The sequence below is a fragment of the Anomaloglossus baeobatrachus genome, chromosome 7 (assembly GCF_048569485.1).
Source record: "Anomaloglossus baeobatrachus isolate aAnoBae1 chromosome 7, aAnoBae1.hap1, whole genome shotgun sequence".
NCBI lineage: Eukaryota > Metazoa > Chordata > Amphibia > Anura > Aromobatidae > Anomaloglossus > Anomaloglossus baeobatrachus.
Window position 1 is genome coordinate 5,510,936 of NC_134359.1, and position 25,604 is coordinate 5,536,539.

General features: G+C 54.1%; 1 protein-coding gene across 2 annotated transcripts in view; it reads left to right on the forward strand.

The window, feature by feature from the left end:
* ESYT3 (extended synaptotagmin 3) overlaps nt 1-25,604 on the forward strand; it is a 75,747-nt gene that overhangs the window by 14,313 nt on the left and 35,830 nt on the right. Inside the window, exons 2-6 of one of the 2 annotated variants that reach the window (XM_075318741.1) lie at nt 21,608-21,649; nt 21,804-21,938; nt 22,022-22,098; nt 24,854-24,923; nt 25,001-25,090. In XM_075318741.1, the coding sequence (XP_075174856.1) occupies nt 21,608-21,649; nt 21,804-21,938; nt 22,022-22,098; nt 24,854-24,923; nt 25,001-25,090 (414 nt within the window). The remainder of the gene's footprint in view (nt 1-21,607; nt 21,650-21,803; nt 21,939-22,021; nt 22,099-24,853; nt 24,924-25,000; nt 25,091-25,604) is intronic. The other variant, XM_075318742.1, reaches the window with a different exon arrangement.

Sequence of the window (25,604 nt, forward strand, 5' to 3'; positions counted from 1 at the left end):
AAACCCTTTCTCCGATTTGGATGTGAAAACTCTCATATTGCAGCTGGGAGTGTGCACTTTCAGCCCATATTATATATAGAATTGTATTTCTGAACATGTTTTTGTAAACAGCTAAAATAACAAAACTTGTGTCACTGTCCAAATATTTCTGGACCTAACTGTATATCGCGGTGGTGTGCTCTGTATATAGCGGTGGTGTAGGCTGTATATAGCGGCGGTGTGGTCTGTATATAGCGGCGGTGTGGTCTGTATATAGCGGCGGTGTGGTCTGTATATAGCGGTGGTGTAGGCTGTATATAGCGGCGGTATCGCCTGTATATAGCGGTGGTGTAGCTTGTATATCGCGGTGGTGTAGTCTGTATATAGCGGCGGTGTGGTCTGTATATAGCGGCGGTGTGGTCTGTATATAGCGGTGGTGTGGTCTGTATATAGCGGCGGTGTAGCTTGTATATAGCGGTGGTGTGGTCTGTATATAGCGGTGGTGTAGCCTGTATATAGTGGTGGTGTAGCTTGTATATCGCGGTGGTGTGCTCTGTATATAGCGGTGTGCTCTGTATATAGCGGTGTGCTCTGTATATAGCGGTGTGCTCTGTATATAGCGGTGTGCTCTGTATATAGCGGTGTGCTCTGTATATAGCGGTGTGCTCTGTATATAGCGGTGTGCTCTGTATATAGCGGTGTGCTCTGTATATAGCGGTGTGCTCTGTATATAGCGGTGTGCTCTGTATATAGCGGTGTGCTCTGTATATAGCGGTGTGCTCTGTATATAGCGGTGATGTGATCTGTATATAGCGGCGGTGTGATCTGTATATAGCGGCGGTGTAGTCTGTATATAGCGGCGGTATCGCCTGTATATAGCGGCGGTGTGATCTGTATATAGCGGCGGTGTGATCTGTATATAGCGGCGGTGTGGTCTGTATATAGCGGCGGTGTGGTCTGTATATAGCGGCGGTGTAGCTTGTATATAGCGGCGGTATCGCCTGTATATAGCGGCGGTGTAGTCTGTATATAGCGGCGGTGTCGCCTGTATATAGTGGTGGTGTAGCCTGTATATAGTGGTGGTGTAGTCTGTATATAGCGGTGGTGTAGGCTGTATATAGCGGCGGTGTGATCTGTATATAGTGGTGGTGTAGCTTGTATATAGCGGCGGTGTAGCCTGTATATAGTGGCGGTATCGCCTGTATATAGCGGCGGTGTGATCTGTATATAGCGGCGGTGTGGTCTGTATATAGTGGTGGTGTAGCTTGTATATAGCGGCGGTGTAGCCTGTATATAGTGGCGGTATCGCCTGTATATAGCGGCGGTGTGATCTGTATATAGCGGCGGTGTGGTCTGTATATAGTGGTGGTGTAGCTTGTATATAGCGGCGGTGTGGTCTGTATATCGCGGTGGTGCAGTCTGTATATAGCGGTGGTGCAGTCTGTATATAGCGGTGGTGCAGTCTGTATATAGCGGTGGTGTAGGCTCTATATAGCGGTGGTGTAGCCTGTATATAGCGGTGGTGTAGGCTGTATATAGCGGTGGTGCAGTCTGTATATAGTGGTGGTGCAGTCTGTATATATAGGTGGTGCAGTCTGTATATAGCGGTGGTGTAGCTTGTATATCGCGGTGGTGCAGTCTGTATATCGCGGTGGTGCAGTCTGTATATCGCGGTGGTGCAGTCTGTATATAGCGGTGGTGTAGGCTGTATATAGCGGTGGTGTGGTCTGTATATAGCGGTGGTGCAGTCTGTATATCGCGGTGGTGCAGTCTGTATATCGCGGTGGTGCAGTCTGTATATAGCGGTGGTGTAGGCTGTATATAGCGGTGGTGTGGTCTGTATATAGCGGTGTGATCTGTATATAGTGGTGGTGTAGCTTGTATATAGTGGTGGTGTAGCCTGTATATAGTGGCGGTATCGCCTGTATATAGCGGCGGTGTGATCTGTATATAGTGGTGGTGTAGTCTGTATATAGCGGCGGTGTTGTCTGTATATAGCGGTGGTGTAGGCTGTATATAGCGGTGGTGTGGTCTGTATATAGCGGTGTGATCTGTATATAGTGGTGGTGTAGCTTGTATATAGTGGTGGTGTAGCCTGTATATAGTGGCGGTATCGCCTGTATATAGCGGCGGTGTGATCTGTATATAGTGGTGGTGTAGCTTGTATATAGCGGCGGTGTTGTCTGTATATAGTGGTGGTGTAGCTTGTATATCGCGGTGGTGTGGTCTGTATATAGCGGTGGTGCAGTCTGTATATAGCGGTGGTGTGGTCTGTATATAGCGGTGGTGCAGTCTGTATATAGCGGTGGTGTAGCCTGTATATAGCGGCGGTGTGATCTGTATATAGCGGTGGTGTAGCTTGTATATAGCGGTGGTGTAGCTTGTATATAGCGGTGGTGTAGCTTGTATATCGCGGTGGTGTAGCTTGTATATCGCGGTGGTGCAGTCTGTATATAGCGGTGGTGTAGGCTGTATATAGCGGTGGTGTGGTCTGTATATAGCGGCGGTGTCGCCTGTATATAGTGGTGGTGTAGCTTGTGTATATAGCGGTGGTGTAGCTTGTATATAGCGGTGGTGTAGCTTGTATATCGCGGTGGTGCAGTCTGTATATAGCGGTGGTGTGGTCTGTATATAGCGGCGGTGTCGCCTGTATATAGCGGCGGTGTGGTCTGTATATCGCGGTGGTGCAGTCTGTATATAGCGGTGTGCTCTGTATACAGTTATGCTCACACGTATTGGCACCCCTGGCTGTCCCGGTGAGTGCCGCGGTTCTCCGGTGACGTTCTCGCGATTTCTCACTCGTTTACTTCCTGTTTTATTGGAACAAACACAAAAAACTGAAGAAAAAAGGCAAAAAAAAGGGCAGAAAGTCACCCCCCGAGAACGGGCCGGACAGCATTGTCAGCACCTTTCCAAAATTGTGGATAAACCGCTTTGTCTCCAGCCTGTGCTGCTCACTCACACTCACCTGTGGGAAGTTACCAGTGTGGGCAATATGGAAATCACACCTGTAACCAGATAGAAAGGGGAGAAGTCCCCTCAGTCTGTGCATTGTGTGTCTGTGTGTGCCGCACTAAGCATGGAGGACAGAAAGAGGAGAAGAGAACTGAGAACTGCTGAACAATATCCACAATATCAAGGTTACACGTCCATCTTCAGAGATCTTGATGTTCCTTTGGCCACAACATAATCCAGAAGAACACTCCATGGCGCTGCAGCTAATCTGCCTGGACGTGGACGGCAGAGAAAACTGAGGAAAGATAGTCCGGATGGTGAATAAGCCCCAAACAAGAGCCAGAGAAATTCAGGCCGTCCTGCAGCTCAGGGGTATCGGTGTCAGCGCAAACTTTGCATCCACATCTGAATGACATGGAACGCTATGGAGGAGACCCCGGAGGACCCCACTGCTGACACACAGAAAAACGTGATGGAGGAGACCCGGGAGGACCCCACTGCTGACAGGCAGAAAAACGTGATTGAGGAGACCTCAGAGGACCCCACTGCTGACACAGGCAGAAAAACGCGATGGAGGAGACCCCAGAGGACGCCAGCAGTTTTGGTTCGCCAGTCCTCAGTTCTCTTCTCCTCTATCTGTCCTCCATGCTTAGTGCAGCACACACACACACACACACACACACACACAATGCACAGACTGAGGGAACTTCTCCCCTCTTTATCTGGTTTCAGGTGTGATTTCCATATTGCCCACTCCTGTTACTTGTCACAGGTGAGTGTGAGTGAGCGTCACAGGCTGGAGACAAAGCTGTTTATCCACAATTTTGGAAAGGTGCTGACAATGCTGTCCGGCCCGTTGTCAGGGAGTGAAATTCTGCCTTTTTTTGCCCTTTTTCCTCAGTTTATTTTGTGTTGTTGCAATAAACGAGTGGGAAACTGCAGGAATTGTCTGGAACAGTTGCCGGGGTGCCAATACTTTTGAGCATGCGTGTGTACATAGTGGGGATCCCCTTGCACAGGTGCACGGTGTCCCGGTCACCCAGGGTAGATTATTAAACTATTAGCACAAATGGTAAACTCAGGGAGCAAAAATCCCCAGTCCACGCTCCTGCGTATGTCAGCCATACAGCGTGGCCTGCACATGTGTGGCTCCCTCCAGTGTGGGTCACTCTCCTGCAGTTCTGGCTCCACATCCAGCCCAGTCCACTGGTTTCCAGCTCCAGCAATACACGGGCGTCTTCCTGTGGTCAGTGGCCGACTCCTCACTCTCCCTCTCAACTGCCACGTGCAGCCCCCATCAGAGACACTCTCCCTCAGACATGGCTCGGGTGCACTGTCCCGGCTGCCACGTGCAGCCCCCATCAGAGACACTCTCCCTCAGACATGGCTCGGGTGCACTGTCCCGGCTGCCACGTGCAGCCCCCATCAGAGACGCTTTCCCTCAGACATGGCTCGGGTGCACTGTCCTGGCTGCCACGTGCAGCTTCCTCAGAGACACTCTCCCTCAAGCTTCCTCAGAGACACTCTCCCTCAGACATGGCTCGGGTGCACTGTCCCGGCTGCCATGTGCAGCCCCCATCAGAGACGCTTTCCCTCAGACATCGCTCGGGTGCACTGTCCCGGCTGCCACTTGCAGCCCCCATCAGAGACACTCTCCCTCAGACATGGCTCGGGTGCACTGTCCCGGCTGCCACGTGCAGCCCCCATCAGAGACGCTTTCCCTCAGACATGGCTCGGGTGCACTGTCCTGGCTGCCACGTGCAGCTTCCTCAGAGACACTCTCCCTCAGACATGGCTCGGGTGCACTGTCCCGGCTGCCATGTGCAGCCCCCATCAGAGACGCTTTCCCTCAGACATCGCTCGGGTGCACTGTCCCGGCTGCCACTTGCAGCCCCCATCAGAGACTCTCTCCCTCAGAGATCGGTCGGGTGCACTGTCCCGGCTGCCATGTGCAGCCCCCATCAGAGACTCTCTCCCTCAGACATGGCTCGGGTGCACTGTCCCGGCTGCCACTTGCAGCCCCCATCAGAGACACTCTCCCTCAGACATCGCTCGGGTGCACTGTCCCGGCTGCCATGTGCAGCCCCCATCAGAGACGCTTTCCCTCAGACATCGCTCGGGTGCACTGTCCCGGCTGCCACTTGCAGCCCCCATCAGAGACTCTCTCCCTCAGACATCGCTCGGGTGCACTGTCCCGGCTGCCACGTGCAGCCCCCATCAGAGACGCTTTCCCTCAGACATCGCTCGGGTGCACTGTCCTGGCTGCCACTTGCAGCCCCCATCAGAGACTCTCTCCCTCAGACATCGCTCGGGTGCACTGTCCCGGCTGCCATGTGCAGCCCCCATCAGAGACGCTTTCCCTCAGACATCGCTCGGGTGCACTGTCCCGGCTGCCACTTGCAGCCCCCATCAGAGACTCTCTCCCTCAGAGATCGCTCGGGTGCACTGTCCCGGCTGCCACTTGCAGCCCCCATCAGAGACTCTCTCCCTCAGACATCGCTCGGGTGCACTGTCCCGGCTGCCACTTGCAGCCCCCATCAGAGACTCTCTCCCTCAGACATCGCTCGGGTGCACTGTCCCGGCTGCCACTTGCAGCCCCCATCAGAGACTCTCTCCCTCAGACATCGCTCGGGTGCACTGTCCTGGCTGCCACGTGCAGCCCCCATCAGAGACTCTCTCCCTCAGACATCGCTCGGGTGCACTGTCCCGGCTGCCACTTGCAGCCCCCATCAGAGATACTCTCCCTCAGACATCGCTCGGGTGCACTGTCCCGGCTGCCACGTGCAGCCCCCATCAGAGACGCTCTCCCTCAGACATCGCTCGGGTGCACTTTCCCGGCTGCCACGTGCAGCCCCCATCAGAGACGCTCTCCCTCAGACATCGCTCGGGTGCACTGTCCCGGCTGCCACGTGCAGCTTCCTCAGAGACACTCTCCCTCAGACATCGCTCGGGTGCACTGTCCCGGCTGCCACGTGCAGCCCCCCATCAGAGAAAGACCCCCCTCTCCCTGAGCCCCCCACATATGCCTGGATCTATAGAAATGGCTTTGGTACAGTGTTAGCCAGTTGAAACTGAATCTATAGAAAACATGTCGGAGGCATTTCTAATCACCACATTCAGGACAAAGATGTACCCTCGCCTGCCCAGCTCTACCGGCTGTAGAGCCACACCGCGCGCCCAGGGTGCGTGAGCCGCGTGTGGGGGGTGGAGCCGTGTGTGTGTTGGGTTTGGGAGGACGCTGGTTGTCTGTGCCTGGCTGGCGCGATCTCTGTGTCTGCCTGGCTGGCGCGATCTCTGTGTCTGCCTGGCTGGCGCGATCTCTGTGTCTGCCTGGCTGGCGCGATCTCTGTGTCTGCCTGGCTGGCGCGATCTCTGTGTCTGCCTGGCTGGCGCGATCTCTGTGTCTGCCTGGCTGGCGCGATCTCTGTGTCTGCCTGGCTGGCGCGATCTCTGTGTCTGCCTGGCTGGCGCGATCTCTGTGTCTGCCTGGCTGGCGCGATCTCTGTGTCTGCCTGGCTGGCGCGATCTCTGTGTCTGCCTGGCTGGCGCGATCTCTGTGTCTGCCTGGCTGGCGCGATCTCTGTGTCTGCCTGGCTGGCGCGATCTCTGTGTCTGCCTGGCTGGCGCGATCTCTGTGTCTGCCTGGCTGGCGCGATCTCTGTGTCTGCCTGGCTGGCGCGATCTCTGTGTCTGCCTGGCTGGCGCGATCTCTGTGTCTGCCTGGCTGGCGCGATCTCTGTGTCTGCCTGGCTGGCGCGATCTCTGTGTCTGCCTGGCTGGCGCGATCTCTGTGTCTGCCTGGCTGGCGCGATCTGTGTTTTTTTTCTGGATCGCTTTGAGTCTCGCTCGCTCTCTCTCTGGCTGTGTGTCTCTGGCTGTGTGTCCCTGGCTCGCTCGCTCAGTCTGTGTCCCTGGCTCGCTCGCTCAGTCTGTGTCCCTGGCTCGCTCGCTCAGTCTGTGTCCCTGGCTCGCTCGCTCAGTCTGTGTCCCTGGCTCGCTCGCTCAGTCTGTGTCCCTGGCTCGCTCGCTCAGTCTGTGTCCCTGGCTCGCTCGCTCAGTCTGTGTCCCTGGCTCGCTCGCTCAGTCTGTGTCCCTGGCTCGCTCGCTCAGTCTGTGTCCCTGGCTCGCTCGCTCAGTCTGTGTCCCTGGCTCGCTCGCTCAGTCTGTGTCCCTGGCTCGCTCGCTCAGTCTGTGTCCCTGGCTCGCTCGCTCAGTCTGTGTCCCTGGCTCGCTCGCTCAGTCTGTGTCCCTGGCTCGCTCGCTCAGTCTGTGTCCCTGGCTCGCTCGCTCAGTCTGTGTCCCTGGCTCGCTCGCTCAGTCTGTGTCCCTGGCTCGCTCGCTCAGTCTGTGTCCCTGGCTCGCTCGCTCAGTCTGTGTCCCTGGCTCGCTCGCTCAGTCTGTGTCCCTGGCTCGCTCGCTCAGTCTGTGTCCCTGGCTCGCTCGCTCAGTCTGTGTCCCTGGCTCGCTCGCTCAGTCTGTGTCCCTGGCTCGCTCGCTCAGTCTGTGTCCCTGGCTCGCTCGCTCAGTCTGTGTCCCTGGCTCGCTCGCTCAGTCTGTGTCCCTGGCTCGCTCGCTCAGTCTGTGTCCCTGGCTCGCTCGCTCAGTCTGTGTCCCTGGCTCGCTCGCTCAGTCTGTGTCCCTGGCTCGCTCGCTCAGTCTGTGTCCCTGGCTCGCTCGCTCAGTCTGTGTCCCTGGCTCGCTCGCTCAGTCTGTGTCCCTGGCTCGCTCGCTCAGTCTGTGTCCCTGGCTCGCTCGCTCAGTCTGTGTCCCTGGCTCGCTCGCTCAGTCTGTGTCCCTGGCTCGCTCGCTCAGTCTGTGTCCCTGGCTCGCTCGCTCAGTCTGTGTCCCTGGCTCGCTCGCTCAGTCTGTGTCCCTGGCTCGCTCGCTCAGTCTGTGTCCCTGGCTCGCTCGCTCAGTCTGTGTCCCTGGCTCGCTCGCTCAGTCTGTGTCCCTGGCTCGCTCGCTCAGTCTGTGTCCCTGGCTCGCTCGCTCAGTCTGTGTCCCTGGCTCGCTCGCTCAGTCTGTGTCCCTGGCTCGCTCGCTCAGTCTGTGTCCCTGGCTCGCTCGCTCAGTCTGTGTCCCTGGCTCGCTCGCTCAGTCTGTGTCCCTGGCTCGCTCGCTCAGTCTGTGTCCCTGGCTCGCTCGCTCAGTCTGTGTCCCTGGCTCGCTCGCTCAGTCTGTGTCCCTGGCTCGCTCGCTCAGTCTGTGTCCCTGGCTCGCTCGCTCAGTCTGTGTCCCTGGCTCGCTCGCTCAGTCTGTGTCCCTGGCTCGCTCGCTCAGTCTGTGTCCCTGGCTCGCTCGCTCAGTCTGTGTCCCTGGCTCGCTCGCTCAGTCTGTGTCCCTGGCTCGCTCGCTCAGTCTGTGTCCCTGGCTCGCTCGCTCAGTCTGTGTCCCTGGCTCGCTCGCTCAGTCTGTGTCCCTGGCTCGCTCGCTCAGTCTGTGTCCCTGGCTCGCTCGCTCAGTCTGTGTCCCTGGCTCGCTCGCTCAGTCTGTGTCCCTGGCTCGCTCGCTCAGTCTGTGTCCCTGGCTCGCTCGCTCAGTCTGTGTCCCTGGCTCGCTCGCTCAGTCTGTGTCCCTGGCTCGCTCGCTCAGTCTGTGTCCCTGGCTCGCTCGCTCAGTCTGTGTCCCTGGCTCGCTCGCTCAGTCTGTGTCCCTGGCTCGCTCGCTCAGTCTGTGTCCCTGGCTCGCTCGCTCAGTCTGTGTCCCTGGCTCGCTCGCTCAGTCTGTGTCCCTGGCTCGCTCGCTCAGTCTGTGTCCCTGGCTCGCTCGCTCAGTCTGTGTCCCTGGCTCGCTCGCTCAGTCTGTGTCCCTGGCTCGCTCGCTCAGTCTGTGTCCCTGGCTCGCTCGCTCAGTCTGTGTCCCTGGCTCGCTCGCTCAGTCTGTGTCCCTGGCTCGCTCGCTCAGTCTGTGTCCCTGGCTCGCTCGCTCAGTCTGTGTCCCTGGCTCGCTCGCTCAGTCTGTGTCCCTGGCTCGCTCGCTCAGTCTGTGTCCCTGGCTCGCTCGCTCAGTCTGTGTCCCTGGCTCGCTCGCTCAGTCTGTGTCCCTGGCTCGCTCGCTCAGTCTGTGTCCCTGGCTCGCTCGCTCAGTCTGTGTCCCTGGCTCGCTCGCTCAGTCTGTGTCCCTGGCTCGCTCGCTCAGTCTGTGTCCCTGGCTCGCTCGCTCAGTCTGTGTCCCTGGCTCGCTCGCTCAGTCTGTGTCCCTGGCTCGCTCGCTCAGTCTGTGTCCCTGGCTCGCTCGCTCAGTCTGTGTCCCTGGCTCGCTCGCTCAGTCTGTGTCCCTGGCTCGCTCGCTCAGTCTGTGTCCCTGGCTCGCTCGCTCAGTCTGTGTCCCTGGCTCGCTCGCTCAGTCTGTGTCCCTGGCTCGCTCGCTCAGTCTGTGTCCCTGGCTCGCTCGCTCAGTCTGTGTCCCTGGCTCGCTCGCTCAGTCTGTGTCCCTGGCTCGCTCGCTCAGTCTGTGTCCCTGGCTCGCTCGCTCAGTCTGTGTCTCTGGCTCGCTCGCTCTGTCATGGTCTCTGGCTCGCTCGCTCTGTCATGGTCTCTGGCTCGCTCGCTCTGTCATGGTCTCTGGCTCGCTCGCTCTGTCATGGTCTCTGGCTCGCTCGCTCTGTCATGGTCTCTGGCTCGCTCGCTCTGTCATGGTCTCTGGCTCGCTCGCTCTGTTATGGTCTCTGGCTCGCTCGCTCTGTTATGGTCTCTGGCTCGCTCGCTCTGTCTGTGTCCCTGGCTCGCTCGCTCTGTCATGGTCTCTGGCTCGCTCTCTCTGTTATGGTCTCTGGCTCGCTCGCTCTGTCATGGTCTCTGGCTCGCTCGCTCTGTCATGGTCTCTGGCTCGCTCGCTCTGTCATGGTCTCTGGCTCGCTCGCTCTGTCATGGTCTCTGGCTCGCTCGCTCTGTTATGGTCTCTGGCTCGCTCGCTCTGTTATGGTCTCTGGCTCGCTCGCTCTGTTATGGTCTCTGGCTCGCTCGCTCTGTTATGGTCTCTGGCTCGCTCGCTCTGTTATGGTCTCTGGCTCGCTCGCTCTGTTATGGTCTCTGGCTCGCTCGCTCTGTTATGGTCTCTGGCTCGCTCGCTCTGTTATGGTCTCTGGCTCGCTCGCTCTGTCTGTGTCCCTGGCTCGCTCGCTCTGTCATGGTCTCTGGCTCGCTCTCTCTGTCATGGTCTCTGGCTCGCTCGCTCTGTCATGGTCTCTGGCTCGCTCGCTCTGTCATGGTCTCTGGCTCGCTCGCTCTGTCATGGTCTCTGGCTCGCTCGCTCTGTTATGGTCTCTGGCTCGCTCGCTCTGTTATGGTCTCTGGCTCGCTCGCTCTGTTATGGTTTCAGGCTGTCGCTCGTGCCCGGACCCGCAGAGTTGCTCGACCTGCGGAGCGGGTCACACCAGCCCCACGCCCTGCTCATTATGGATGATGCCATGGAGATGGCGGCGGTCACAAGATGCTGCGTCCTTTACCCGTGTGTGAATTTCCGCGTATCCGCCCCGACTTGCTGCTGTTTGCTTCTAATGTGGGGGATGGGATGTGGGAGCAGAGAGGTGTATATAGAGGTGTATATAGAGGTGTATATAGAGGTGTATATAGCTCCAGATATATTCCCTGGTGACCCGGGGCGCACACAGCGGTGACAGGAAATCGGTGCCGTGTTCAATACTTCCAAGTAAATCTATTTCTAAAGCTGATACTCACATGAATTTCTCACCAGATGTCAGTAACAACCCGTCCAATCCACTCAGGAAAGAAGTCACCAGAGACGTCCATAAATGATGTGTAATAAGGAGAGACGTCAGAGGGAAAAGTATTGAACACGTTACTGACATGTATGTAATACTTGTACACTCTCCTTTGTGATGAAGCTCCAGACACATCCTGTATGGAGACACTAGTCGCCTGCATTGCTCAGGTGGATTTTGGCCATTCTTCCGCACACACTCCTCACATCCTGTATGGAGACAATAGTCACCTGCATTGCTCAGGTGGATTTTGGTCCATTCTTCCGCACACACTCCTCACATCCTGTATGGAGACACTAGTCACCTGCATTGCTCGGGTGGATTTTGGCCCATTCTTCCGCACACACTCCTCACATCCTGTATGGAGACACTAGTCACCTGCATTGCTCAGGTGGATTTTGGCCCATTCTTCTGCACACACTCCTCACATCCTGTATGGAGACACTAGTCACCTGCATTGCTCAGGTGGATTTTGGCCCATTCTTCCGCACACACTCCTCACATCCTGTATGGAGACACTAGTCGCCTGCATTGCTCAGGTGGATTTGGGCCATTCTTCCGCACACACACTCCTCACATCCTGTATGGAGACACTAGTCGCCTGCATTGCTCAGGTGGATTTTGGCCCATTCTTCCGCACACACTCCTCACATCCTGTATGGAGACACTAGTCGCCTGCATTGCTCAGGTGGATTTTGGTCCATTCTTCCGCACACACTCCTCACATCCTGTATGGAGACACTAGTCGCCTGCATTGCTCAGGTGGATTTTGGCCATTCTTCCGCACACACTCCTCACATCCTGTATGGAGACAATAGTCACCTGCATTGCTCAGGTGGATTTTGGCCCATTCTTCCGCACACACTCCTCACATCCTGTATGGAGACACTAGTCGCCTGCATTGCTCAGGTGGATTTTGGCCCATTCTTCCGCACACACTCCTCACATCCTGTATGGAGACACTAGTCACCTGCATTGCTCAGGTGGATTTTGGCCCATTCTTCCGCACACACTCCTCACATCCTGTATGGAGACACTAGTCGCCTGCATTGCTCAGGTGGATTTTGGCCCATTCTTCCGCACACACTCCTCACATCCTGTATGGAGACACTAGTCACCTGCATTGCTCAGGTTGATTTTGGCCCATTCTTCCGCACACACTCCTCACATCCTGTATGGAGACACTAGTCGCCTGCATTGCTCAGGTGGATTTTGGCCCATTCTTCCGCACACACTCCTCACATCCTGTATGGAGACACTAGTCACCTGCATTGCTCAGGTGGATTTTGGTCCATTCTTCTGCACACACTCCTCACATCCTGTATGGAGACACTAGTCGCCTGCATTGCTCAGGTGGATTTTGGCCCATTCTTCCGCACACACTCCTCACATCCTGTATGGAGACACTAGTCACCTGCATTGCTCAGGTGGATTTTGGCCCATTCTTCTGCACACACTCCTCACATCCTGTATGGAGACACTAGTCACCTGCATTGCTCAGGTGGATTTTGGCCCATTCTTCCACACACACACTCCTCACATCCTGTATGGAGACACTAGTCGCCTGCATTGCTCAGGTGGATTTTGCCCCATTCTTCCGCACACACTCCTCACATCCTGTATGGAGACACTAGTCGCCTGCATTGCTCAGGTGGATTTTGGCCCATTCTTCCACACACACTCCTCACATCCTGTATGGAGACACTAGTCACCTGCATTGCTCGGGTGGATTTTGGCCCATTCTTCCGCACACACTCCTCACATCCTGTATGGAGACACTAGTCACCTGCATTGCTCAGGTGGATTTTGGCCCATTCTTCTGCACACACTCCTCACATCCTGTATGGAGACACTAGTCACCTGCATTGCTCAGGTGGATTTTGGCCCATTCTTCCGCACACACTCCTCACATCCTGTATGGAGACACTAGTCGCCTGCATTGCTCAGGTGGATTTGGGCCATTCTTCCGCACACACACTCCTCACATCCTGTATGGAGACACTAGTCGCCTGCATTGCTCAGGTGGATTTTGGGCCATTCTTCTGCACACACTCCTCACATCCTGTATGGAGACACTAGTCGCCTGCATTGCTCAGGTGGATTTTGGGCCATTCTTCCGCACACACTCCTCACATCCTGTATGGAGACACTAGTCTCCTGCATTGCTCAGGTGGATTTTGGCCCATTCTTCCGCACACACTCCTCACATCCTGTATGGAGACACTAGTCGCCTGCATTGCTCAGGTGGATTTTGGCCCATTCTTCTGCACACACTCCTCACATCCTGTATGGAGACACTAGTCGCCTGCATTGCTCAGGTGGATTTTGGCCCATTCTTCCGCACACACTCCTCACATCCTGTATGGAGACACTAGTCGCCTGCATTGCTCAGGTGGATTTTGGCCCATTCTTCCGCACACACTCCTCACATCCTGTATGGAGACACTAGTCCCTGCATTGCTCAGGTGGATTTTGGCCCATTCTTCCACACACACTCCTCACATCCTGTATGGAGACACTAGTCCCTGCATTGCTCGGGTGGATTTTGGCCCATTCTTCCGCACACACTCCTCACATCCTGTATGGAGACACTAGTCCCTGCATTGCTCAGGTGGATTTTGGCCCATTCTTCCGCACACACTCCTCACATCCTGTATGGAGACACTAGTCTCCTGCATTGCTCAGGTGGATTTTGGCCCATTCTTCCGCACACACTCCTCACATCCTGTATGGAGACACTAGTCACCTGCATTGCTCAGGTGGATTTTGGTCCATTCTTCCGCACACACTCCTCACATCCTGTATGGAGACACTAGTCGCCTGCATTGCTCAGGTGGATTTTGGCCCATTCTTCCGCACACACTCCTCACATCCTGTATGGAGACACTAGTCACCTGCATTGCTCAGGTGGATTTTGGCCCATTCTTCCGCACACACTCCTCACATCCTATATGGAGACACTAGTCACCTGCATTGCTCAGGTGGATTTTGGCTCATTCTTCCGCACACACTCCTCACATCCTGTATGGAGACACTAGTCACCTGCATTGCTCAGGTGGATTTTGGTCCATTCTTCCACACACACTCCTCACATCCTGTATGGAGACACTAGTCACCTGCATTGCTCAGGTGGATTTTGGTCCATTCTTCCGCACACACTCCTCACATCCTGTATGGAGACACTAGTCACCTGCATTGCTCAGGTGGATTTTGGCTTATTCTTCTGCACACACTCCTCACATCCTGTATGGAGACACTAGTCGCCTGCATTGCTCAGGTGGATTTTGGTCCATTCTTCCGCACACACTCCTCACATCCTGTATGGAGACACTAGTCACCTGCATTCCTCAGGTGGATTTTGGTCATTCTTCCGCACACACTCCTCACATCCTGTATGGAGACACTAGTCCCTGCATTGCTCAGGTGGATTTTGGCCCATTCTTCCGCACACACTCCTCACATCCTGTATGGAGACACTAGTCACCTGCATTGCTCAGGTGGATTTGGCCCATTCTTCCACACACACTCCTCACATCCTGTATGGAGACACTAGTCGCCTGCATTGCTCAGGTGGATTTTGGCCCATTCTTCCGCACACACTCCTCACATCCTGTATGGAGACACTAGTCGCCTGCATTGCTCAGGTGGATTTTGGCCCATTCTTCCGCACACACTCCTCACATCCTGTATGGAGACACTAGTCGCCTGCATTGCTCAGGTGGATTTTGGCCCATTCTTCCGCACACACTCCTCACATCCTGTATGGAGACACTAGTCGCCTGCATTGCTCAGGTGGATTTTGGCCCATTCTTCCGCACACACTCCTCACATCCTGTATGGAGACACTAGTCGTCTGCATTGCTCAGGTGGATTTTGGTCCATTCTTCCGCACACACTCCTCACATCCTGTATGGAGACACTAGTCGCCTGCATTGCTCAGGTGGATTTTGGCCCATTCTTCCGCACACACTCCTCACATCCTGTATGGAGACACTAGTCGCCTGCATTGCTCAGGTGGAGTTTGGCCCATTCTTCCACACACACTCCTCACATCCTGTATGGAGACACTAGTCCCTGCATTGCTCGGGTGGATTTTGGCCCATTCTTCCGCACACACTCCTCACATCCTGTATGGAGACACTAGTCTCCTGCATTGCTCAGGTGGATTTTGGCCCATTCTTCCGCACACACTCCTCACATCCTGTATGGAGACACTAGTCACCTGCATTGCTCAGGTGGATTTTGGTCCATTCTTCCGCACACACTCCTCACATCCTGTATGGAGACACTAGTCCCTGCATTGCTCAGGTGGATTTTGGCCCATTCTTCCGCACACACTCCTCACATCCTGTATGGAGACACTAGTCTCCTGCATTGCTCAGGTGGATTTTGGCCCATTCTTCCGCACACACTCCTCACATCCTGTATGGAGACACTAGTCACCTGCATTGCTCAGGTGGATTTTGGTCCATTCTTCCGCACACACTCCTCACATCCTGTATGGAGACACTAGTCGCCTGCATTGCTCAGGTGGATTTTGGCCCATTCTTCCGCACACACTCCTCACATCCTGTATGGAGACACTAGTCGCCTGCATTGCTCAGGTGGATTTTGGCCCATTCTTCCGCACACACTCCTCACATCCTATATGGAGACACTAGTCACCTGCATTGCTCAGGTGGATTTTGGCTCATTCTTCCGCACACACTCCTCACATCCTGTATGGAGACACTAGTCACCTGCATTGCTCAGGTGGATTTTGGTCCATTCTTCCACACACACTCCTCACATCCTGTATGGAGACACTAGTCACCTGCATTGCTCAGGTGGATTTTGGTCCATTCTTCCGCACACACTCCTCACATCCTGTATGGAGACACTAGTCACCTGCATTGCTCAGGTGGATTTTGGCTTATTCTTCTGCACACACTCCTCACATCCTGTATGGAGACACTAGTCGCCTGCATTGCTCAGGTGGATTTTGGTCCATTCTTCCGCACACACTCCTCACATCCTGTATGGAGACACTAGTCGCCTGCATTGCTCAGGTGGATTTGGTCCATTCTTCCGCACACACTCCTCACATCCTGTATGGAGACACTAGTCACCTGCATTCCTCAGGTGGATTTTGGTCATTCTTCCGCACACACTCCTCACATCCTGTATGGAGACACTAGTCCCTGCATTGCTCAGGTGGATTTTGGCCCATTCTTCCGCACACACTCCTCACATCCTGTATGGAGACACTAGTCACCTGCATTGCTCAGGTGGATTTGGCCCATTCTTCCACACACACTCCTCACATCCTGTATGGAGACACTAGTCGCCTGCATTGCTCAGGTGGATTTTGGCCCATTCTTCCGCACACACTCCTCACATCCTGTATGGAGACACTAGTCGTCTGCATTGCTCAGGTGGATTTTGGTCCATTCTTCCGCACACACTCCTCACATCCTGTATGGAGACACTAGTCGCCTGCATTGCTCAGGTGGATTTTGGCCCATTCTTCCGCACACACTCCTCACATCCTGTATGGAGACACTAGTCGCCTGCATTGCTCAGGTGGAGTTTGGTCCATTCTTCCGCACACACTCCTCACATCCTGTATGGAGACACTAGTCGCCTGCATTGCTTAGGTGGATTTTGGCCCATTCTTCTGCACACACTCCTCACATCCTGTATGGAGACACTAGTCGCCTGCATTGCTCAGGTGGATTTTGGCCCATTCTTCCGCACACACTCCTCACATCCTGTATGGAGACACTAGTCGCCTGCATTGCTCAGGTGGATTTTGGCCCATTCTTCCGCACACACTCCTCACATCCTGTATGGAGACACTAGTCGCCTGCATTGCTCAGGTGGATTTTGGCCCATTCTTCTGCACACACTCCTCACATCCTGTATGGAGACACTAGTCGCCTGCATTGCTCAGGTGGATTTTGGCCCATTCTTCCGCACACACTCCTCACATCCTGTATGGAGACACTAGTCGCCTGCATTGCTCAGGTGGATTTTGGTTCATTCTTCCGCACACACTCCTCACATCCTGTATGGAGACACTAGTCGCCTGCATTGCTCAGGTGGATTTTGGTCCATTCTTCCGCACACACTCCTCACATCCTGTATGGAGACACTAGTCGCCTGCATTGCTCAGGTGGATTTTGGCCCATTCTTCCGCACACACTCCTCACATCCTGTATGGAGACACTAGTCGCCTGCATTGCTCAGGTGGAGTTTGGTCCATTCTTCCACACACACTCCTCACATCCTGTATGGACACACTAGTCGCCTGCATTGCTCAGGTGGATTTTGGCCCATTCTTCTGCACACACTCCTCACATCCTGTATGGAGACACTAGTTGCCTGCATTGCTCAGGTGGATTTTGGCCCATTCTTCCGCACACACTCCTCACATCCTGTATGGAGACACTAGTCGCCTGCATTGCTCAGGTGGATTTTGGCCCATTCTTTCCGCACACACTCCTCACATCCTGTATGGAGACACTAGTCGCCTGCATTGCTCAGGTGGATTTTGGCCCATTCTTCCGCACACACTCCTCACATCCTGTATGGAGACACTAGTCGCCTGCATTGCTCAGGTGGAGTTTGGTCCATTCTTCCACACACACTCCTCACATCCTGTATGGAGACACTAGTCGCCTGCATTGCTCAGGTGGATTTTGGCCCATTCTTCTGCACACACTCCTCACATCCTGTATGGAGACACTGGTCGTCCTGCATTGCTCAGGTGGATTTTGTCCATTCTTCCGCACACACTCCTCACATCCTGTATGGAGACACTAGTCGCCTGCATTGCTCAGGTGGATTTTGGCCCATTCTTCTGCACACACTCCTCACATCCTGTATGGAGACACTAGTCGCCTGCATTGCTCAGGTGGATTTTGGTTCATTCTTCCGCACACACTCCTCACATCCTGTATGGAGACACTAGTCGCCTGCATTGCTCAGGTGGATTTTGGTCCATTCTTCCGCACACACTCCTCACATCCTGTATGGAGACACTAGTCGCCTGCATTGCTCAGGTGGATTTTGGCCCATTCTTCCGCACACACTCCTCACATCCTGTATGGAGACACTAGTCGCCTGCATTGCTCAGGTGGAGTTTGGTCCATTCTTCCGCACACACTCCTCACATCCTGTATGGAGACACTAGTCGCCTGCATTGCTCAGGTGGATTTTGGCCCATTCTTCTGCACACACTCCTCACATCCTGTATGGAGACACTAGTTGCCTGCATTGCTCAGGTGGATTTTGGCCCATTCTTCTGCACACACTCCTCACATCCTGTATGGAGACACTAGTCGCCTGCATTGCTCAGGTGGATTTTGGCCCATTCTTTCGCACACACTCCTCACATCCTGTATGGAGACACTAGTCGCCTGCATTGCTCAGGTGGATTTTGGCCCATTCTTCCGCACACACTCCTCACATCCTGTATGGAGACACTAGTCGCCTGCATTGCTCAGGTGGAGTTTGGTCCATTCTTCCGCACACACTCCTCACATCCTGTATGGAGACACTAGTCGCCTGCATTGCTCAGGTGGATTTTGGCCCATTCTTCTGCACACACTCCTCACATCCTGTATGGAGACACTGGTCGTCTGCATTGCTCAGGTGGAGTTTGGTCCATTCTTCCGCACACACTCCTCACATCCTGCATGGAGACACTGGTCGTCTGCATTGCTCAGGTGGATTTTGGTCCATTCTTCCGCACACACTCCTCACATCCTGTATGGAGACACTAGTTGCCTGCATTGCTCAGGTGGATTTTGGCCCATTCTTCTGCACACACTCCTCACATCCTGTATGGAGACACTAGTCGTCTGCATTGCTCAGGTGGATTTTGGCCCATTCTTCCGCACACACTCCTCACATCCTGTATGGAGACACTAAGTCGTCTGCATTGCTCAGGTGGATTTTGGTCCATTCTTCCGCACACACTCCTCACATCCTGTATGGAGACACTAGTCGCCTGCATTGCTCAGGTGGAGTTTGGTCCATTCTTCCACACACACTCCTCACATCCTGTATGGAGACACTAGTCCGCCTGCATTGCTCAGGTGGATTTTGGCCCATTCTTCTGCACACACTCCTCACATCCTGTATGGAGACACTGGTCGTCTGCATTGCTCAGGTGGAGTTTGGTCCATTCTTCCGCACACACTCCTCACATCCTGCATGGAGACACTAGTCGTCTGCATTGCTCAGGTGGATTTTGGTCCCTTCTTCCGCACACACTCCTCACATCCTGTATGGAGACACTAGTCGCCTGCATTGCTCAGGTGGATTTTGGGCCCATTCTTCCGCACTCACTCCTCACATCCTGTATGGAGACACTAGTCGTCTGCATTGCTCAGGTGGATTTTGGTCCATTCTTCCGCACACACTCCTCACATCCTGTATGGAGACACTAGTCGCCTGCATTGCTCAGGTGGATTTTGGCCCATTCTTCCGCACACACTCCTCACATCCTGTATGGAGACACTAGTCCGCCTGCATTGCTCAGGTGGAGTTTGGTCCATTCTTCCACACACACTCCTCACATCCTGTATGGAGACACTAGTCGCCTGCATTGCTCAGGTGGATTTTGGCCCATTCTTCTGCACACACTCCTCACATCCTGTATGGAGACACTAGTTGCCTGCATTGCTCAGGTGGATTTTGGCCCATTCTTCTGCACACACTCCTCACATCCTGTATGGAGACACTAGTCGTCTGCATTGCTCAGGTGGATTTTGGCCCATTCTTCCGCACACACTCCTCACATCCTGTATGGAGACACTAGTCGCCTGCATTGCTCAGGTGGATTTTGGCCCATTCTTCTGCACACACTCCTCACATCCTGTATGGAGACACTAGTCGCCTGCATTGCTCAGGTGGATTTTGGGCCCATTCTTCTGCACACACTCCTCACATCCTGTATGGAGACACTAGTCGCCTGCATTGCTCAGGTGGATTTTGGTTCATTCTTCCGCACACACTCCTCACATCCTGTATGGAGACACTAGTCGCCTGCATTGCTCAGGTGGATTTTGGTCCATTCTTCCGCACACACTCCTCACATCCTGTATGGAGACACTAGTCGCCTGCATTGCTCAGGTGGATTTTGGCCCATTCTTCCGCACACACTCCTCACATCCTGTATGGAGACACTAGTCGCCTGCATTGCTCAGGTGGAGTTTGGTCCATTCTTCCGCACACACTCCTCACATCCTGTATGGAGACACTAGTCGCCTGCATTGCTCAGGTGGATTTTGGCCCATTCTTCTGCACACACTCCTCCCCTCCTGTATGGAGACACTAGTCGCCTGCATTGCTCAGGTGGATTTTGGCCCATTCTTCCGCACACACTCCTCACATCCTGTATGGAGACACTAGTCGTCTGCATTGCTCAGGTGGAGTTTGGCCCATTCTTCCGCACACACTCCTCACATCCTGTATGGAGACACTAGTCGTCTGCATTGCTCAGGTGGAGTTTGGCCCATTCTTCCGCACACACTCCTCCCCTCCTGTATGGAGACACTAGTTGTCTGCATTGCTCAGGTGGATTTGGCCCATTCTTCTGCACACACTCCTCACGTCCTGTATGGAGACACTAGTCGCCTGCATTGCTCAGGTGGAGTTTGGCCATTCTTCCACACACACTCCTCACATCCTGTATGGAGACACTAGTCGCCTGCATTGCTCAGGTGGATTTGGCCCATTCTTCCGCACACACTCCTCACATCCTGTATGGAGACACTAGTCGCCTGCATTGCTCAGGTGGAGTTTGGCCATTCTTCCACACACACTCCTCACATCCTGTATGGAGACACTAGTCGCCTGCATTGCTCAGGTGGATTTGCCCATTCTTCTGCACACACTCCTCACGTCCTGTATGGAGACACTAGTCGCCTGCATTGCTCAGGTGGATTTTGGCCATTCTTCCACACACACTCCTCACATCCTGTATGGAGACACTAGTCGCCTGCATTGCTCAGGTGGATTTGGCCCATTCTTCCGCACACACTCCTCACATCCTGTATGGAGACACTAGTCGCCTGCATTGCTCAGGTGGAGTTTGGCCCATTCTTCCGCACACACTTCTCACATCCTGTATGGAGACACTAGTCGTCTGCATTGCTCAGGTGGAGTTTGGCCCATTCTTCCGCACACACTCCTCACATCCTGTATGGAGACACTAGTCACCTGCATTGCTCAGGTGGATTTTGGCCCATTCTTCTGCACACACTCCTCACGTCCTGTATGGAGACACTAGTCGCCTGCATTGCTCAGGTGGATTTGGCCCATTCTTCCGCACACACACTCCTCACATCCTGTATGGAGACACTAGTCCCTGCATTGCTCAGGTGGATTTGGCCCATTCTTCCGCACACACTCCTCACATCCTGTATGGAGACACTAGTCACCTGCATTGCTCAGGTGGATTTTGGCCTATTCTTCTGCACACACTCCTCACATCCTGTATGGAGACACTAGTCACCTGCATTGCTCAGGTGGATTTGGCTCATTCTTCCGCACACACTCCTCACATCCTGTATGGAGACACTAGTCGCCTGCATTGCTCAGGTGGATTTTGGCCCCATTCTTCCGCACACACTCCTCACATCCTGTATGGAGACACTAGTCGCCTGCATTGCTCAGGTGGAGTTTGGCCCATTCTTCCACACACACTCCTCACATCATGCAGCTCCCGGCTCCATGCAGGAGGCTTCCGGTGCTTTATCACAAGGAGAATGGACAAGTAATAAATAAGGTTCAGTAACGCGTTCATTTTTTTCCCTGTGTCATTTCTCCTTATTACACATCAGTTATGGACATCATGGTCCCTAGTGACGCGGTCAGTACTTGTCACCTGCTGTAGCTCTGGACATGGTCCCTGGTGACCGGTGGCTTCCCATAAACTGATTCTTCTTTTTGGTTTTGCAGGTGAATTTCCCAGATGTTGAACGCGTCGAGTGGATCAACAAGGTACGGCTCCTCTGACTGTGAGGGAAGTGGTGCGCCGCGCTCGGACCCCGCTGCGGCTGTGCACCTGCAGCTGCGCTCGGACCCCGCTGCAGCTGCGCTCGGACCCCGCTGCGGCTGCGCTCGGACCCCGCTGACCCTCCGCTCCTGTCTTTAGGTTGTGCGGCAGATGTGGCCGTACTTTGGGATGTACATGGAGAAACTGTTCCAGGAGAAGATTGAGCCACTGGTCCGAGCATCCAACGGTCACCTGAAGGCCTTCACCTTCACCAAGGTGCACTTCGGAGAGAAGGTAACAGAGACCCCCGGGGAGGCGACTGCTACACTGTATCCCCCCGTGTCAGTGTTACATCGTGTCATCTATTCCATGTGCAGTCTCCGAGGATTAACGGGGTTAAAGCCTACACCAAGAAAGTGGACAAGAGGGAGGTCATCCTGGACATACAGCTCTGGTGAGTGACGCAGTAACACAGGTGACCGCAGCTCTGGAGGTGACTGGAGGATAATACATGATGTAACAGCAGAATAGTGACTGCAGCTCTTGAGGTGACTGGAGGATAAGACCTGATGTAACAGCAGAATAGTGACTGCAGCTCTGGAGGATAATACACGATGTAACAGCAGAATAGTGACTGCAGCTCTGGAGGTGACTGGAGGATAAGACACGATGTAACAGCAGAATAGTGACTGCAGCTCTGGAAGTGACTGGAGGATAAGACACAATGTAACAGCAGAATAGTGACTGCAGCTCTGGAGGTGACTGGAGGATAAGACACGATGTAACAGCAGAATAGTGACTGCAGCTCTGGAGGTGACTGGAGGATAAGACACGATGTAACAGCAGAACAGGGAGTGCAGCTCTGGAGGTGACTGGAGGATAAGACCTGATGTAACAGCAGAATAGTGAGTGCAGCTCTGGAGGTTGTGAGTGTGGAGTTGTGTGATTGCTGTGGGCACAGTTGGGGCTGGTGTTGCCCGTGTCATGGCCGCCTCGCCCCAGGGTCTGCGGAGCTGCATTTTTGTGCTGTGGATGATTATTAACTATCGCGTGTCCTGGCTGCGGTCGTACACATTGGGCAGCTGTCAGACGTGCGTCTCGTTGCATTAGTATTCACACCCGTGTCTTTTCTTCTGCTCCCAGTAACGTCTCTGCACATTGGACTCATGAAATACATAAAAATCTAGAATTTGTTAACGAGGGTGTGCTCTTAAAGGGGCAGCGCTCTTAAAGGGGCAGCTCCAGGTGACTCCACACTGCGCAGCATTTGGGAGGTAAATGAGGCAGAAACGTTTCCTCTGCTGCTAATAACCCGTGACCGGGCTCCGGCGTGAAGCGCTGGCGGGAGGCGCCGACTATTAGAGGGATCTGCAGAATGCGCCTGTCACGTCTTCTCTGCAGGTTCCTGCGTTATTTGCTATAGATAATGGTAGAAAATCGCAACGACCAACCTGCGGAAAAACGCATAAAAACTGCTGTAAAAACGTGCAGTATTGGGTGCGGTGTTGGTGCGTATTTTGACCGCGCGCTAATCTTTCAGACTCAAGAACTTCCTTGAGAAAAATCCTTTTTCTGGTGCGCACAGGGCCTTAAAGCCGCGGCTGCCGGGAGGACGCAGATGTTGTTGATGACGGACGGTCCCCGGGGGCTTCCAGCCGCTCCACCAGTGATAATGGCGCAGACGCAGGTGGTCACAACAGTATAATCAGCGCATGTCAAATACATAATCGCGGAAATCCCAGAGGCCCCCGCCCCAGGGAGGAACTATTCATAATACAGCACCAGCACGAAACGCCGCAGCAGAGTGACCCCCCCCCCCCCCCCCCGATCACAGGTCACCTACTGCCATACTGTGCAGAAACCACAGCCACTGCGCACACACGTGACATTACTCCAGAGCTGCACTCACTATTCTGCTGCTGCAGTCACTGTGTACATACATTACATTACTGATCCGGAGTTACCTCCTGTATTATACTCCAGAGCTGCACTCACTATTCTGCTGGTGCAGTCACTGTGTACATACATTACTGATCCTGAGTTACCTCCTGTATTACACTCCAGAGCTGCACTCACTATTCTGCTGGTGCAGTCACTGTGTACATACATTACATTACTGATCCTGAGTTACCTCCTGTATTATACTCCAGAGTTGCACTCACTATTCTGCTGGTGCAGTCACTGTGTACATACATTACATTACTGATCCTGAGTTACCTCCTGTATTATACTGCAGAGCTGCACTCACTATTCTGCTGGTGCAGTCACTGTGTACATACATTACATTACTGATCCTGAGTTACCTCCTGTATTATACTGCAGAGCTGCACTCACTATTCTGCTGGTGCAGTCACTGTGTACATACATTACATTACTGATCCTGAGTTACCTCCTGTATTATACTCCAGAGCTGCACTCACTATTCTGCTGGTGCAGTCACTGTGTACATACATTACATTACTGATCCTGAGTTACCTCCTGTATTATACTGCAGAGCTGCACTCACGATTCTGCTGGTGCAGTCACTGTGTACATACATTACATTACTGATCCTGAGTTACCTCCTGTATTATACTGCAGAGCTGCACTCACTATTCTGCTGGTGCAGTCACTGTGTACATACATTACATTACTGATCCTGAGTTACCTCCTGTATTATACTCCAGAGTTGCACTCACTATTCTGCTGGTGCAGTCACTGTGTACATACATTACATTACTGATCCTGAGTTACCTCCTGTATTATACTGCAGAGCTGCACTCACTATTCTGCTGGTGCAGTCACTGTGTACATACATTACATTACTGATCCTGAGTTACCTCCTGTATTATACTGCAGAGCTGCACTCACTATTCTGCTGGTGCAGTCACTGTGTACATACATTACATTACTGATCCTGAGTTACCTCCTGTATTATACTCCAGAGCTGCACTCACTATTCTGCTGGTGCAGTCACTGTGTACATACATTACATTACTGATCCTGAGTTACCTCCTGTATTATACTGCAGAGCTGCACTCACGATTCTGCTGGTGCAGTCACTGTGTACATACATTAGACTGTGATGTAGCAGGGAATTCTGGGAGATTTCAGCTCTGACTGTTGATTGCTCCTTGCTGTTGCTCTCATGGTGTAGTTTGTGGTGCATGCTGGGTGTTGTTGTCCTTGTGGAATTTAACCCTGTGGTGACCGGGTCTTCCTCTTTCCAGCTACACTGGAGACTGTGAAATCAATGTGGAGGTGAAGAAGATGTGTAAGGCCGGAGTGAAGGGGATCCAGGTGAGGGGGGTCCCTGTGTGATATTGGGGGTCCGTGTGTTTCCCCCGGGATGACTGATGACGCTGTGTGTGGTGCAGGTACACGGGACGCTGCGGGTCATCCTGGCGCCGCTCCTGGCAGATGTTCCCTTTATTGGAGCCGTCACCATGTTCTTCATTCACAAGCCGGTGAGTAGGGAGGTCACTAATGGGGCGGGTCACTAATGGGGAGGGGGTCACTAATGAGCGGGGGGCATCATTGATTTTGACATGTTCGCTCGTCTTGTGGCCTCTGGTCTTTCCCCTGTTTTTTTTTTCTCGCCATGTTTTGCGGTCACTCTTTTATCATATTTATAACTCTTTGGAACTATCTATCAAGGGGGCACATGGTGGCAGGCGGCTCTCGGGGATCTGGCGCAGGCGGCTCTCGGGGATCTGGCGCAGGCGGCTCTCGGGGGTCTGGCGCAGGCGGCTCTCGGGGGTCTGGCGCAGGCGGCTCTCGGGGGTCTGGCGCAGGCGGCTCTCGGGGGTCTGGCGCAGGCGGCTCTCGGGGGACTGGGGCTGGCGGCTCTCGGGGGACTGGGGCTGGCGGCTCTCGGGGGTCTGGGGCTGGCGGCTCTCGGGGGTCTGGGGCTGGCGGCTCTCGGGGGTCTGGGGCTGGCGGCTCTCGGGGGTCTGGAGCTGGTGGCTCTCGGGGGTCTGG